At 37.7% G+C, this 18,199-nt stretch overlaps 1 protein-coding gene across 1 annotated transcript in view; it reads left to right on the top strand.

The window, feature by feature from the left end:
- The window catches only part of LOC114364906 (nephrin), a 111,278-nt gene that overhangs the window by 38,823 nt on the left and 54,256 nt on the right, over positions 1-18,199 (top strand). Inside the window, exon 2 of the mRNA XM_028321266.1 lies at positions 16,974-17,097. Within this exon, the coding sequence (XP_028177067.1) occupies positions 16,974-17,097 (124 nt within the window). The remainder of the gene's footprint in view (positions 1-16,973; positions 17,098-18,199) is intronic.

Consider the following 18,199-nt stretch of genomic DNA (forward strand, 5'->3'; position numbering starts at 1 on the left):
ACGCTTGCTCATTGATTCTTTGAACTGGTTGATTCACCGACGGACAAATTACAAAGGTTTTTATGGTAACAAATCACTCTATCAAATCGATGTTTGTCTTAATTTGTCAGTTGGGTCTTGTCAAATTGACCGATTATTACAAGCTTTTTATTACTTTCACATGTCTGGTGTCTGTCGTCAAATCTTGCAACTTAAAATTGACCCACTTCCCGGTTTCCTATTGAGCTGAAATTTTGCATACATGTGTAAGTCCGATGACAATGCAATATTATGGTACCATTGAGCTGGTCTGATGATGGAGTCGGGAGGTGGCCATAGGAACTCCTAAACAAAACGGCGGAAACTCATCGAGTTTGGGTTCGTTGGATTTGTCTTTTCGAGCACTTTAGTGTTAGATAACGTCCAGGGTCCTGAGATTAAGATATAACTAAAAAGTGTAAAATAAAATTATAATAAAAATAAACTTTTTTAAAAACAAGCTTTTATTCTGAATTTCGAAAGCTTGTAGCGCAAACAGAGAAAAAGAGGAATAAATTCCATGCGCGATACAAACTTTCGAAATTCAGAATAAAAGCTTGTTTTTAAAAAAGTTTATTTTTATTTTACATCAATGATCTGATTAATGGGACCGAGAAGCGTAGAAGCAACCTATTGTGTATTGCAAGCGAGATTCTGCTTTGCAGGTTTTACATGTTGTCAGTCAACTCTGTCAGATGCAAGAATTATTATTAGTTACATTTAATTTCAGAGAGAGCGTGTCTTTCTTGAACGATATAATGTACAAAACACTAAATATTATTATCAATAAGTCATGCATTTTATAGAAAACATGAACAAACATACCCTATTACGGACTCTACAATGCATTTTTATTGAAATTTCTCATTCGCCTTTTTGTGCTACCCTTAATTTTACTAAACTATCGCCCGTATTCACAAACATTACTAATGAGGTCTCATAGGGCGCGTGGACGCACGGGGTGACATACGAAACAATCACAGAGCTCTCTGCAAAGCTGTGCGTTCAAATTGCTGCTTCACTCAAGCAAGCATCGCTTGTGAATACGGGCGTTAGTAACACGTTGGCACCGCGCGGCTCACCGGTGAGCCTCGAATAATAGAATTTCCAGTGTCGGCAGTCAAAATCTACGAGTAACAAAATATTAATTATTTTCTTCAATAATTTCGTTAACCGTCTGATCTCTTCTAGATCACGCCTTGTGATACTATTGATATAAAGTGACTAATCCAGACTAAGATCTGCGGACTCAATTTGGGTTGTCATAGCATTTAAATAACAATTACTCATGTCTCGTTATATCATTACTTAACCTTCGTATACCCGCGCCAAAAAGCATTACACATATACCCGCGCACGGTCTCTCAGACCGAAAGTTGAGCTCGTGTTTTATACTACAATTGTGTACTGTATTGTACTATAATTTGCTTTAAATTATACGTTAAGGTATTAATTGCATAAAAAATTAAAACAAATTTTATATTTATAGATATTTTGGTTTAATCGGCCTTTAAATCAGACTTAAAATTTAAACAAAATTTTACATGAGTCTAAATTTAATAACAAAAATAAACTTTTTTTCTTTTGAAGCCTAAAATAATACTATGAAATATAATAAATGGAAGTATCCTTAGTAATAAAAAAGAACAAAACAGTATTTATCACTAGTGGTTTCAGTGGAATAATAACCGGAACATACCATAACTGCATGCTCGTATAATGACAAAAATACTTTTTGCATGTGACAAATCACCCTTCTGCTCAGAATCAGTGTTGTTCTCCTGCACTTCTAAATCATCCACCACCTCATCACTGTCACTCTGGTCATCATAGTTGGAGTCCGAATCTTCACATTCTAAGAGCGCCCTTATCCTTTCTACGTTCATTATGACGACAAAAATGGCTAAAACAAATTAATAATAATAAAATACAGTAATACTTAATTGATATGAAACGCCACTAAAATATGACAATACATTGTATTGAGTAATATTGTAAAATAAAACAATAGTAACATACCTGAAGTAGTTACACGTATACCCGCGTCGGTCTCACAGACCGAATAACAGCAAAAAGTGACACACATACACTTGGCAGCAGCGATCGCCCAACACTAAACAATGGCTGGCCACAAATCATGAAGCTACTAAAAACCGCAAAGTCATAGAGTTAATACTTTTTGAAAAAACTCCGAATTATTAGTTCGTCGGTCTGAGAGACCAACGCGCGGGTATAGGAAGGTTAAGAGGGATTGGTATTTTGTAAAGTCATTGTTATTTACGAGTTTTGGAGCTCAACTAACACCCGGTCGCATGACAAAAATTAATGACTAGTTTGAGATAACATTTCACTTTTTTACATTAAACCGTCAGTTTTTTTGTGTATCTAGTAAGTTTGTTTAATGCCACGGAAGTGGAGAGAATAGGAGCTGTGAAAAGATTAACCAAAAGAATTGCTTGAAATCTTTACTCCACTACGACTTATTAACAGCACATCACTACAGTATTCTTCGGTAGAAACACCGCTTTATACTAAGATAGCCTAATGCTCGTTTTCACCATCCATCCCTAACTTTTAAATGACCCCTATGAAAACAAAATTCCTGTCATAATGTGTTACCATAGTGGTCACTTAAAAATTAGGGATAAGTTAATTAGTAATAAGTGTAAGTTCTCTATTTCCTACAAAACTCTGCATTGACTTATGCGTATCGGCCTGCATCGTGTTTGAAAGCCGTGGTATGATTTAACCCACGCGCTGCGTTTTGATACCACATTGTTTCAGCCAAATAATACCATAATAAGAAACTAATGACAAAACGAATGAATTTAATCAAATTTTCCGTCATTTACGACACCAATCCAACCCAGATTCAGCGGAAAAGACTTGCAAATTAACGTTCGAAAGACATTCCGTAAGACATAAATTCCCCTATCATCCAAGTTACCAAAGTGGGTAACAAAACGCCCGTCTTCAAACTGAATGTATAATACGAACGTGACATATGCATAAGTTTGCACTGCACTTTAGCGCAGGATTGTCTGCAGTGTGCAGAACATCTGAAAACCGAGCGGCAAGTTTTGATACGAATTCTGAAGTTGGATGATATGACAAAGGTTATTACGATCAAAATTATTGTAGTTTGATTGAACTAATTTAAACAGGTTTTAACGCAATACGTACTGACGTTTCGACCGAGTTGCACCGGCCGTGGTCACAGGCTGACTGAATTAACTTAAAACTGTTTAAATTAATTCAATTATGCAACGTGAAAGTTTAAAATTAATTATTATTAACACAGTATGTAAGAAATAATAGACATTTACGAAACCGTGAATTTGGATTAGGATTTGATCAGTTTTGAACAGGATTCAACATTATAAGCTTTCGTGGTAATGAAATTAGATAGGTACCGAAGAATATTTGTTGTTTAAGATATACGAGTAAGAAATTATGTTAATACGTAGCCGCGTGGTTTCGTTCATAGTGCTAGGTTGTTTAGTGCTAGATTAAAAGTTCAGTTAGAAGCATTTTCATTAGGCATTAGGTAAGTACGTGATAACGCTGCAAATAAAAAAGAATCAACATCTTTCTAAAGAATATCCAATCGCTAAAATAATTAAAAAATTGCCTCACACCTGTATATAAAGTTTTATCCGCATTAAAAATAGGTAATCAATTAGTTTTTGTATCATTATTTTGCAGGTTAACAATTATTAAAATAAATATTTGAAACTCACCATCTGCTTCAGGAAACCTGAAACAAAAAACAGCTATTAGAACTAATCGTTTACATTCCAAATGTTATATAACATCATTATACAACACATCACTAACGTCCTAACACACGGACGAGGAAGTTCTCATTTACAATTGTGTACAATTTGTTCGGCATCGGCTGAGGCGAGTCATACATAAAACATCGCCTTTACCGCGCAGCGCTCGCTATGATCTAATAATATGGTGCGTAGTGGGAATAAGTTTCCATTGTGCACTTTGACAACGTCAACGTAAATGTCACGATATAGGAACGTCACGATATAGGAAAATTATGGCTCTACTTTTTACTGTTTAAGAGCTACCGCCCGACTAATTTGCAAGCTGAAGTGGCAATTGGCAGGGCACATAGTACGCAGAACTGACGGCCGATGGGGCAGCAAGGTTCTGGTGTGGAGGCCGCGTACCGGAAAACGCAGCATGNATGGATAGTTAATACTGTGGCCGTGTGTACTTATTTCACCTACTTATTTTTTACTTGTTTAACATCTCATTAAAAAATTACATAATTTTACCCCGAAAATGGGGGTGACACACGGCGCTAGTAACACTAAAGGGGGTAGAGGGGCGCGGGAGGGGAAGTATTTTGGACACAAGTTGCCGCGTAGAAATGTTATCGAACACTCCTTCTGGTTTGTTCTGTATTCTGAGGGCTGAAAAGATTATGATGAAGATTTACCGCACACATGCTACTTTTAGCATCGGCAATCGGTGATTGAGCCGCTTTTTAGAAGCTGAATGCGGTGACCACACACCGCACACTTAAAAACGCTAGAGTCGCTAAAACGCGCGATTACTAAATTAATTTCTTCCCGAAGTCGCGATGCTGCATCGATACCGCCGATTTTATTATTATAGACCACTAAGCAGACTCCAAAACACACACGCAGCACAACTAAAGCAGATCGCCATGCCCAACACAAAGAGACTCTACGTTTTATCAATTTTGCTTAGTATTTTCGCTTTCGCTCTTCGAATTAGGCGGCTATCATTCATGATTTTGAACTCATACAACTCATAAAACTCATTTATTTATGCAAGTAAGCTTTTAAAAAGCACTTTTACTCGTCCCATTAACCCTACCACTGTTTCAGAACAATGAATTGGCCAGTGCTGAGAAGAAGCAGCGCAAGAAACTCAGTTACTTAAAATGAACATAGTTATAAATATTTATGAACATAATTAACTTTTAAAAAAAATAAAACCGACTTCAAATGCGTGAACACAAAAAAAAACTAAAAATTAAAAATATTGCGTATAAAAAAGTTCATCCCCAATTTTCCACCCTTGGGGGTGAACTATTTTCTTCAAATTCGCATGAAACTATCCTTTTGATAATACCTATTCAACAAATAAATAATCGTTCAAATTGATTTATAATCGGCGGAGATATTGCGTATAAAAAAGTTCATCCCCAATTTTCCAACCTTGGGGGTTATTTTTTCTATTATTAAATTTAAATGGGACCACCCTTGAGGTATTACCTATACGCCGAAAAAAGATTTGTTCAAATCGGTTCATAATTGGCGGAGTTATCGCGTAACAAACATAGAAAAAAAAAACATACGGTTCGAATTGAGAACCTCCTCCTTTTTTGAAGTCGGTTGAAAAAGATTATCGTCTTGCAACAAATAATTCACATAATACGCAGAACTGACGGCCGATGGGGCAGCAAGGTTCTGGAATGGAGGCGGCGTACCGGAAAACGCAGAGTGGGACGTCCACCCACAAGATGGACCGACGACTTGATAAAGGTAGCAGGAAGGCGCTGGATGCAGGCCGCTACCAACCGTGCGATGTGGAAGTCATTGGGGGAGGTCTATGTTCAGCAGTGGACATCCTATGGCTGAAATGATGACGATGATGATAAACTAATAATTCTAAACCATCCTTAGGTACAGTCGACACAGCGTGTACTCGTAGCTTGATCTTAGTAGTCTTCGTGATAGAAAATAGTTAGAAACCCGCACCACAATGGACCCCTCGCCCACTATAACTCAATTCGCGGCGCTCGAGTCTTTTGATGTGCTGTCTCTTAGTGGAACCTTTTGCCGTACGTCGCGGAACACTCACGCTAATGCGGCCTGGAGCTGGGAATGGCATGTTTAGGGACCCGCTTGGTAATAAGAAACCCTTTGATTCGTATCCGAGAAGAAATGCAACAAAAATATCCCTATTTGACTTTCACGTTAAGATAGCTATGTAAGTAAACGGGGAATGGGGAATGGTACATTTTCGGGATACTTAAGCCTTATTTCATCATTGTGATTTTTTTTAATCCACAACGATGAAGCTCTTTGCCTGTATCTCACCTGCTGGTAAGTGACGATCAGGCCGAAGGAAGCAAGCTTCACACGGAATCCTCAACCACGGAGGAACTGGCTAACTAACCTCTAACTGCCGGAACACAACAATGCTGTTAACATTGTTGTTATGGCGACAGACTTAGGTAAGATGGTGGTAGCTAGATTGTTTGTTCTCTGTAGCTGTGCCTCAAATAAAATAAATAAATCACGCCCTTAAGTCTCTACTGCAGGAATACGACACTCATATTTTAAAGCAAATGCAGGATTCTATCAAGGTCCTATAGGACCTCCTAAAGGTGTACTCAGACGATACAGACTTGCAGTGAGAGTGGTTCGCTGCACCTCTCACAAAATGGCACCATGACCGCGTCGCACTACAACGCGTCGTTACTCGCTCGTTTCATGGTAGAGCGGGTTGCTGAGTGTTGTCAACCATGGAACGGGGGCTATATTTGAATTAAGCTGAAGCTTGCTATGGTGTCGTGTGGATGTAGGAATATTAGAGGTGTTGCATTGTTTGGATCTTACTGTTTAGTCCATTACCATTGAGACTCTATTTAAGATTCAACTTAAGAACTTGATAGAAAGACTACTGTATTATGTATTTAATGTAATAATATTTCTTCACACACAGCGTTATAATGATCTTGGACAATTGGAAATAGTAGGTAAAGAAGAATCTACATCAGTTGATTTTAAAAATATCAATCATTTCCTATCGCGAGAAAACAAATTAAAGTTGAGTTTCTATAAAGTCATTTCTTCTTAGGCTCCGATTATTCCAATCCTATAACCTATCATTGAATTTATTAAGCTGACTTTTAATCTTTTTGTTACGTTTCATCTTAACTGAAACAAAGAAACATAAAACAAAATGTGTCACTTTCATGTACGGAACCATCTTTCCCATGTGCAGCTTTAGTGCTTTTTCAGAAACTAGTTTAATCAGACCTGATTACAAAGCTGCTCTGACGCGCCAATTTACACGGGATGGTATTACTTTGCTCGGATGATTCCTGCTAAATGACATTTGCTATGATTTTCTGAGTAATTGTAACTCAAGCAAGCAACTAATCAGTTGCTTGAGCTTGTCCTGTTTCTCGCTACTAAAATTAATTAAGTGAAGTTTAATAGAGCAAACTTGTAGTTTATTTCATGCATGATTAGCTGTCACAGAATAGATTTTTAGTCGTAAATCCAGGCTACATAAAATATACATCAACAATTTCACTTTATCAATCTTTACTAATTATTCACGGTTATGAGTCTCCTTTAGCTACCTTTATTGTACATCAAACCGAGCTTTCATGTGCCGTACATAATACACCCAAGCTTCGAAATCAAGCACAAAGTCTTCGGAAGCCGATAATTAAACCCTATCAATATCTGAAAGACGTTATTGTGTCGTCGACTGCAAAGTCCTCGTCCTGTAAATGTATACAATCAAAATTGAAGCGTCTGCATTGAGGGGTTAAGAAAATGATTTTTATTGCGATTTTTTTTTGTTTAATTTAAAGGAAAGGGAGGGTTTAACACAAAAACTTAAACAGACGTTAAGCACAAATGTTTAAAGTGACATTTCCAGTTCAACGTGCGTTTAAGTTTTAGTAATAACGCCTAGAAGTTTTATTTATGATTAATCTGAAAACTAGTATAAAAATATTAATTAACTATACATAGATCCTTGGTGGAGGCTTGTCCATCAGTGGATGTAATTTGGATGAAACGAACGAACGAACAAACGATACTTTCCAACATACCCTTTAGATTGTTTGTCACCGATAGGTGATAGGTGCCTGATAAGGCAGCGATATCACCAAGTAAAGATAAGCTACTGTATTATACCCAAAAATGCAGTGTTTTTAATTGAGTTTTAACAACATTATGTGAATATACTTTTTTACAAACAAACACCGCGGTTAAAGCTTTGTCCAATTAAATGTTAATCGGGCAACGCGATGGCTGCGTGTCGACGACATCTGGCGGCGCGATGTATCAGAATTAACGAGCATTTTAGTAGGCGCTGTATAAATCATTATTAACATTTTTCGCGCCGCGAAATGAAGTGCTCCGCTCAAAATTATACAGTATTCATGCTCGTAAATAAGTGCGTACGAAAGAGGTTCTGGGTGTATTAATGTTAGAAGAAAATGGCGTGTCTCTGAAAAAAATTTACTTTGCTTCAAATACAGCTTTAGAGCGCTTTCACATTACGGCGTGAAACGCGACAGCAACGCGGCAGCGGCGTTTTTATAATGTGAAGGCATGCATCCGCTGTCAAATAGTATGAAATTATTGGCAGCGCGTCTGTCGCGCGTTTGTCACGCTTCTAAAGTCGCCTAAATGTGGGACTATTTCCACTTAATGTTCCCACCACTGCAACTCATGTGGAGACTCCTCCCTTGTAAAAGTAACCAAGCATAGGGATAAAATAGAGCAACAAGGTACAATCATTGAATATACATATATAAAAGAAAGTCGTGTTAGTTACTCCACTTATAACTCAAGAACGGCTGAACCGATTTAGCTGAAAATTGTCAGGGAGGTAGTTTAGAGCCAGGAGAAGGACATAGGATACTTTTTATCCCGTTCGAAATAAAAAAGTCTGCTTATTTATTGCCATTAAGGCGGAACAAAGTTCGCCGGGTCAGCTAGTTGAATATAAAAGTTTCAGCCGAGTGACGTCCATTTTGCTGGACGAAGACCCCCCAAAAAATTTCCACAACAAGAATTTCTTTGTGAAAAGTTTTAGTAAACGGCAATAATTTGGTTCTATTTATGGTGAAAAAACATAACAATTAAGGATTGATATTTCAATCTGTATAATTGCTGTGAATCAGATCTAAATGGCTGGTGATTGCGTGTATTCCATACAATGTCCACAGTTAGGTTCAGTTGCTAAATGGGGGTAATTCTGAATGATTGTATGGGTTCCTGTCACGATAGACCACCGCAAGGATCAGATAGCAAACGACAACGTATAAGCGTTATGAGGGCTATTAGAAGATACATAAATATGGCCCAAGTGAGGAACGGGCGCGGGGCAGAGTTCAAACCAAATTCTGAGATTAAAAGCTGGTAAAACAAATTCTATAAATGGTACTTTGGTAACTAATGTAAGGTCAAAGGTTCATGGTGAGTATTGAAAAAAGAGTAGGTAAAAGGATTTTCTGGAGATGCAATCATCTTCAGATCATTTAATTTATAAATAGGTCCTAACATACGTATATCCAATCTACGGTAATAATTTACCATCAGGTGATCCGTCTGCTCGTTTGCCTCCTGTCCCATAAAAAAACTCTTATGCCCGTTTTCACCATCAATCCCTAATTTTTAAGTGACCCCTATGGTAACACATAATATGAATTTTGTTGTCATAGGGCTTAAAAATTAGAAATTGATGGTGAAAACGGGCATTAGACTACTAGATACTGGCTGAAATCGAATAGCTTGTACTGTTACTTGTGATAATAAGAATTGTAAGCTCGATGTAATACATTTCTCGTTGTGCTATCATTGGACCACCCCAGTGCAAAATAAAAGCAAAAAACAAAAAACATAATCACTCGAATCTCTTCGCTTGCACCATTCCTAGCCGTTCTCTCCAATTTGTGTTACGGCCCATTAATGGGTAAAGAAGAGCAAAAACTCGGCATCAGCTGTTGGATCGCTTTCTAGTAATATTCCATAAACTTCAACTGATCATGATGGACGACGGAATGTCACAAAAATTATGGATATCAAAACAATGTTTGGGAAACTTTGGGTTTCATCAATTTCGTAATTTGATGAGGAATGGGAATGCTTAGCCGTTTGAGGAAATGCCTCATTAAATATTTATCTAATGAGGCATTTTACTTGCAAACATTTTTGTGGAGTAAATAGGTAAGATGTTACGGATATAACAATAAATACTGATATTTTATTTTATTTATTAGGACAACCAACAAGACAAACACGCATTCATGGAAATGAATTAATAACTAAAAGTGCTTAGAACTAAGTGTTTTTTTAATTATCGTAACAACATAAATAACTTAGGGAAAAATATAAGCAAAGACGACTGATCGATAGCATCACAATATAACAGTAAACAACTCGTGATTAATTATATCAGGACGGGTAATTTTGTATAGTTTAGTAATTCCTAACCTTAAAAAGTATCAGATAATATTAAATGAAAATAATACAAAGAAATTCTGCGAGCTTCAACTCTTACGGATCGATACTCGAAAATTAATACAAAATTGTCACATCAATATTTCATAGCTTGTTTAATTACCCATTAACGCAATTTCCAATCAAAACGTTTGGGCAAAAGGCGGAAAAACAAAGGGAACTTTCAATTACCCGAAAACATAATTCAGGGCTTAATCAACGACGAAGGACTTCAAGGTGGTATCTCACTTGGTGGCTACGGTGTCGTTCCAAGCTTTAGAAAACGGTTAAGTGTGAGCCGAACTCTCACTCTGGGAAATGTCCTTATCATCATTTTTCCTTGGGTACTCAAAACCGTGCGCTTTTTTTGTAAACGAAATTCCCGTCTTAAGTCTGTAGGTACCCCATATTTTTATGAGTTATTTTTTCTTTTGAGGGATGGAACCTTTTAAATAATATTATTACGCGTACACTTTTGTTTTTGTTTTAAAAATGCACGTCGTGTTGGAATGTCCGGTGTCCCTTTTTTGCTCACCCCTTTTGAGAGATATCGAACTCGAGTCGATGTCTCTCCGAAGGGATGTGCGAAGCCACAACAAGGGCTCTCGCGGAAGACCAGTTTCTTGACATGCCCTTACGAGCATGTCAGGATAAATGCTGACCTATTGACACAGTGGCCACTGTTTTCTATATTCGTTTAGTGTTGTTATCTATATGTTATAGTCAAACCTCGAAGTTCCGGCACTCCTAGGTTTGACTAGTCAATCCTCAGGTCTGACTAGAAGTCTTAGTCAAAGCCCAAACATTTCGGCCTTTGACTAAAGAATTTTAGTCAAACCTAGGAGTAACTAATTTGGTCAGGCAAAGGTCGAAACTCAATTTCATGAAATCGGGGTTTGACTAGTCAAACCTCAATTAAGACTTTAAACTAAACTATACTTAATATTCTGATCTCGAACTTATTGCATAGGCGTTACGACGGTCGGTTTTGACGCTCTTTAGGTGAAGGTACGAGTAACTAAACTTATACAATACTAAGATAGAGTGTTTCTAGATCGATCTTGATTATTATTACTATTTGTTAGGGTTCTGTTACCTTAAAGGATAAAGAGTTTAGATCCTATTATTATGACTTCGCTAAATGTTTTCTGTCACCAGGCTCGTATCTCATGAATCATTCACTTTAAAAATAAATAATTCAATAAAATATTTAAATATTTAAGGGGGGCTCCCATACAGCAAACGTGACTTGTTGTAGTTTTCTACTTGATATTAAAACGTAAACAGGTGAACCCTTGAAATTTTCACATAATATTTAGTTGCATAGCTATTTTAAAAATAAATCATAAAATTAAAATAAAATAAATATTTAAGGGGGGCTNTAAGCATATTCAAGTTTTTTACCACTCTCTACAATTTTTGTAACACGTGATTTGAATGACTCTAAAATTCGTTCCGCCAACATAAAACAGTGTAATACAATGAAGGAGTAAAAGTTTGATTGATACTTGTGATTTTACCAAAAACTCTTTAATTATTTGCTAGTCCATCCATATAGGCTTATTATCAGCCACCATTCATTATCAGGTGATCCGTCTGCTCGTTTGCCTTTTGTCACATAAAAAAACAAATGCAATGGATACCCATAACGTAAAAATGGTTTTAAAATACTTCAATTTTATGAAGTGCTGTTTTGTACCAAATTAAAGATTTTGATTAAAATCATTATTTTATTGTAAACAATCCAGAATTCTTACGAATATAACCAAATATTAATTTTATAGCACATGAACTCAATTCCGATATTAATATCGGAATTCCGATATTGAAATCTAATATCGGAATCCAATATCGGAATTGAAAACCTTCCGATATTACATGCCCTAGTCTCCACCTTACACTTAACGTAAGTTTTAGTCACCATGCAAACTGAGGGTTAAGGGGGGCTCCCATACAACAACAGAGTCGTACGGCACCCTTCGTGAGCGAATCCGGCTCGTACTAGGCCGGTTTTCTATTTGCCATCTACTTTTGACCGAGTCTGCCAGACGTTTCTAGGATTGACTAGGCAAAGCCCGAAACAAATTATTTTAGTTTCGACGTTTGACTGAACCGTTTAGGCACTTCTAGGTTTGACTTAGTCAAAGGCCGAAATAAGAATTCACTTCGGGGTTTGCCTGAAGGCCTTAGTCAAACCTAGGATAGACCAGTCATTCCGCGAAGAGACTGCATATCGACCTTTGACTATGACATATATATATAAAAGAAAGTCGTGTTAGTTACTTCGCTTATAACTCAAGAACGGCTGAACCGATTTAGCTGAAAATTGTCAGGGAGGTAGTTTAGAGCCAGGAGAAGGACATAGGATACTTTTTATCCCGTTATTTATTGCCATTAAGGCGGAACAAAGTTCGCCGGGTCAGCTAGTTGTTTATAATTTGTGCTTACTGTGTTCAATAAAGTCTATTTCTTTCTTCTTTCTTTCTTTCTTTCTTACACAAAATGTATAGTGCTCATACGCATGTACTCGTATTAATATACCCGTAGGCCTTTCTATCATTTTCAGATACAGATTGCAAAAAACAGAGGAAAAAAAATTCTGCAATTAGATACGGATATTAATTCTTCCAATCCTTTCATAGGCTTCACCTGCAATGCCATATGCTCGTAGGATTAGATTTTTTCACAATACCGTGACATACATTTTAAAACAATGCAGCTTTCCATCTGCAAGAGCTTATGGTAGGTACATGAAATGAAAAAGGAGAAGGTTCTTGCTTTTGTAAGGCTTAAATTAACATAATTTAAAGCATGGCCAATTAAATTGTGGACTGAAACTGAATCTATACGCGCTAATTTCCGGTCAGATTGAAAAATAACTCTTTTTGTGTTGTATGAATGGGCTTCATCGAGAAAAGGTGATGTTATTTAGGCTATATAACATCACCTTACAGCCAATAGGGGCAGAGCAGTAAAGAAAAATTTTGCAAAAACTGGAAATATTATTCAACTATTTTCACATACAAAGTCGCGGGTACAGCTAGTATGAAAGATGATTAATTATTAAAACAGCTAAATCACCAGCTGCCGGCAGCCAGCAAAGCTGATTTAAATCCAGACTAAGACTTGGATTTGAATCAGATTTAGAAGTTAAGCTACCTACCTGAAACGTATTCTTATCTGAAAATTCTCTATTTCCAAGTCTGTTGGCTAGGAAATTGTTATAGCAATTATTTCCTTATATTTATACCGCCTTTGGCACAATACCATCATGTTCCTAAAACAAAGAAGTGAAATTCTGCCTAAGCGTCTTAGTGAGACGTGGCTTCTAACGAAAGGGTCCTAATACTACGTAACAATGACATCGAGACAAAGCAAGCCTTGAGGATGCTAGCAATTATTCATCTTTGAACATGAACGGTTTCATCTAAGGCTCAAGGAGACACAATGATAGTACATTATTTTCAGTCTGGCACTATTCAGAAACTCCCTATTACAACCCCTAATTACGCAAACAAAGGTCTAGACAACGAATAAACCTGCCTATTAAACATTCTTCCAACATTTGACCCCAGCGGGACTAGACCTGTAACCATAGTTTTGGCATTTTGTAGTCTGGTACGTAAATAATCAGGTGACGTGGATAACAAAGACCCAAAAAAATCTTTATTTGAATAGACTGAATTAGCTTACAAATCGTCAAATACTCTAAGGAGCCTAAATAGGTACATCTTCGCTAGCCTCTCTAACTGACGTAACTGACATTTAGCAAAATTTTCAGGCGATTAGACAGATCGATTCGTCTTGCGAAATTGATTAAGATGGTTTAGATAACTCAGTTTCGAAAAAAATGTCAGATACGTCAGTTAGAGAGGTAAGCGACGACATATCTCATTCTTTTTTTGCCCTACCAGCGCTTCGAGGCAAACATTTGGCAAGTGCTGAGAAGAAGCGCCGCAACAAACTCAACCGTAATCGTTTAGAATTGACGTGCGATGATTGGAGAATCTAGTTAGATTTCGAGTTTACGCAGTTTTTTACTGAGCATGTAAGGCAGATTTTGACTATGCGCTTTGAGGCTTCCAAAAATATCTTTAATGAGTTAACATCCCATATTTTGATGACAAAGTAACCGTCTCCTCAGAAGTCGCGAGAGCTCTCTGACCCGTCATTAAATTTCTTTTCGTATCGCCGACCGGACAATATGAGTACATGCCATTCTTTTCACGCGCGTTTTCGATGATTTTGGTTCAAATTCTTTTATCTTCTACGAAAATAATGAGGCCCTCACTCGTAGATTGTTGACAAAGCATCTGAGTTCGCGTCAAATCGCCTAGTGATGATTATTCTTTGTGGGAATCTTTTGCGCGCTCTTTGTGAACGTTTTGGTGAAAAACCGAATTATTTTTTTAATAAACTGAGGCGCAAACCGTCAGTCTATTGACGTTTTTGGTGCTATTGTGGGATTTCATCAAGCATAGATAAAGTTTTTCTTTATGATTTTAGAATTATTTTAATGTGGTTTTGTGTTGAATAAAAATACGACTGGGAATGACAAAATAAGTGTATTGCATGTTTTTGTCACCTACTTAATGAAATGTATTTTATTTTTTGTTTTAAGTCAAGAAACTAAATGGTTTAATAGTTCAAATTTTTAATTTTTTTTTCTCTACCTACCCTTCATAGATTTTAATGAAAGAATTAAGTTTCATAGATTTCAGTAGGTAGAGATCGCTCGTTTGTATTAGACTGGATGAGTTGTTGATATTTGTCAACATCTTATTATAAGCAATATTTCAGTTCGGCACAGCCTGTCCGTCCAGTACCTAGTGTCGTACACAAAAGACTTTGAAAAATACGCAAAACGCACCCTACTTCACGTGGGGACGCGCCTTAAAGCACCCTGGTCCTTAGACAGATTTGTCGCAGTTAGTTATAAGATATCCGGGTGAAATAGTGGCGCAATAAGTCAAGGAGGGTCAGGGAAATTTGTCACGGATAGGTGAGGGCTCGTTTTATTGCCAGGTATATCACGTGACGTTGTTTATAGAGCTAGGTATGTTTACCTATAGTATTTGTTCTTATGTAGGTAGTGGAGATAAACTATGATAAAATATGTGTATAGTCGTATGACAAGTGACATTATTATTTAAGCTATTGTTTATCAAAAGCCATAACTCCTGATCCTGCGCCGCCCGCATCCAGGCGCTTCCCGCAACCTTCACCAGATCGTTGGATCATCCTGAAGCCTGGCTACACTACGTCTTCCAGTACTACGTGGTCGCCATTCGAGAATATTTGCCCCAATGTTGTAATAACAATTTGTTTACATTTCACTTTTGTCTAAAGACGAAATTCCGTTTAGAGGTACTTCCGTCTAGAGGTGATCCTATCTAGAAGAAAGTCTTTCTAGAGGTAATTCCATCTAAAGAGGTAAAGGTTCCGTCAAGAGGCAATGTCATGTAGGGTAAGTCCAGGATAGATGCCCCACTTTTTGAAACAGCTCTGTAACTCAGTCAGTTAGTTTTTATCAACAATTTGACCTTAGTTTCTGTAAACTTTGGTCTTTCGTCTATGATATTACTATAATTATTTTAGTTTAAGTTATACCGATTCTGAGTAAATACCATTTTAATTGACCTCTAAAAAGTGGGATAGACGCCTAATGTGGGGGATAGAAGACTCACTGTATGATTGCTTCAAAGGATAGATGCCTGATGCAGGGATAGATGACTCTTTAATACAGTTTTTGAATTCTAAGGATCAAATGCATTTTGAAATCAAACAAGCTAAGTATTACTATTTAAGATTGTTTGTTGTTAAATGAATTAAAAATGAAATTTATTATTTTTTATTAAAAATAGTACATAGTATATCCACCCGAAAAATATAACCCTCCTTCTAGCGCAGTCGGGTAAAAAGGTAATTCGATCAGAAGGGCACCCTATTTATTACTTTCCTAAGGTTAGCCGTACTACATTCTTTTTTTCTTCTTACTTGCTACTTGTGACAAAAAGAGCAGGTTAGGATAGATGCCCCTAGGTGCATGGGACATGGGCCTAAGGGCATCTATACCCAAAAAAAATTAGGCAACTATCCTTTTAGCATAGGATAGGTGCCTTTTTTAATAAAAAATACAATAATACTAAAAATCGAATTAAACATAGCTATCACGTCTAATTTATAAGATAGTCTATCAAATTATATAAAAATCTGCTTCATTTTACAGCTGACAAAAAAATTATCCATTAAAAGATACTTACCAATTTTATTTCGACGCTCGCTAAGGTTTGGCCGCGGAAGATTTTTACTCTCACTGGCTAAACGAACGCACTCTTTGATGGTTTGCTAGGCGAAAAGTGGTACGGGGAGGTCCCTTTCTATTATACGTACTATAACTTTAGGCTAAGTTGCTTGTAACATAGTGTACTTAAAATCGCGGCACCTATCCCACTGGGGCATGTATCCTGGAATTACCCTAGAGGTAATTTTGTAAAGAGGCAAATCCTTCAAAAGACGTAATTTCATGTAGAGGCAATTTTGTAAAGAGGTAATCCCGTAAAAAAGTGATTCCGTAAAGAGATAATTTCGTAAAGGGCTAATTTCGTAAAGAGATAATTCCGTAAAGAAGTAAATCCGTCTAAAGAGGTATTTCCGTTTATAGGTAAGTCCGTAAAGAGGTAAACCCGTCTAAAGAGGTATCTCCTTCCACAGACGTGATCCAAGTGTGGTCGGCGCCGGGCGGCATGACGCGGCTGCCGTGCGACCTGGCCGCGCCCGTCGGCGACGTCGCCATGATGCTGTGGTTCAAGGATGGCGACAAGATGCCTATTTACACGTAAGTTTAATTTGGATTTAAGAGTGTTCAGGAAGCTTCGCCATATACTCACGTCCGAAATACCGCAGTGTCTCAAGTCGAAAGTATTTGACCAATGCGTGTTGCCAGTGATGGTATACGGATCTGAGACGTGGTCGCTTACTATGGGCCTCATAAGAAGGCTCAAGGTCACCCAAAGGGCGATGGAGCGGGCTATGCTCGGAGTTTCCCTGCGTGATCGAATCAGAAATGAGGAGATCCGCAGGAGAACCAAAGTAACCGACATAGCTCGCAGAATTGCTAAAATCAAGTGGCAGTGGGCGGTGCACATAGCTCGTAGAGACGATGGCCGTTGGGGCAGGAAAGTTCTCGAGTGGCGACCACGGGCTGGAAGACGTAGCGTGGGCAGGCCTCCTACTAGGTGGACCGACGATCTGGTAAAGGTCGCGGGAAGAGCCTGGATGCGGGCAGCGCAGGACCGTTCATTGTGGAAAACCTTGGGGGAGGCCTTTGTCCAGCAGTGGACGTCATTTGGCTGAAACGAACGAATTTGGATTTTATTAGAGTGTATGCGTTTAGAATAACGCTGTATTTGAAGATTACGCGGAGTTCAAACTCAGTTGTCCGCATCAGTGAGAAATCTGTGGCTTTTATGTGAGTTTACACCAAACGCACCCGTTAGCGAGTGCGTAACAAAATCTATGACGATTTTAGTTCTTGAAGGTAGCCGCTTGGGGCGCTAAATGATATGTCATATTCATGTCATTTTTGACGCAGTCGCTAGCGAGCATGTCATTTTAACCAAAGCTGCAGATCCGTATTTTTTATCAGTATATTTTGTAATTCAGTTACCCTTATTAACGAAAACCTGCCTGCCTGCATCTCACCTGATGGAAACTGTAGTGATGATTAGGCCGAAGGTTATAGTGGGCTGTAGGAATCCGGGATCTAGCTTAATATCTATGGTACAGTTCGCCAAAAATGCAATACAACATGATGGATAGTGATGATAAGGTAAACTGGTTGAGAATGCCTTATGGCGTTAAGTTCGCCTTATGTTCAAATTTGTCTGGCATTAAAGATTTAATAAATAATAATTAAATAAGGCCTAAGATGGAAGAGC

The sequence above is a fragment of the Ostrinia furnacalis genome, unplaced genomic scaffold (assembly GCF_004193835.3).
Source record: "Ostrinia furnacalis isolate ACB-3 unplaced genomic scaffold, ASM419383v2 OfSCF7487, whole genome shotgun sequence".
Classification (NCBI taxonomy): Eukaryota; Metazoa; Arthropoda; class Insecta; order Lepidoptera; family Crambidae; genus Ostrinia; species Ostrinia furnacalis.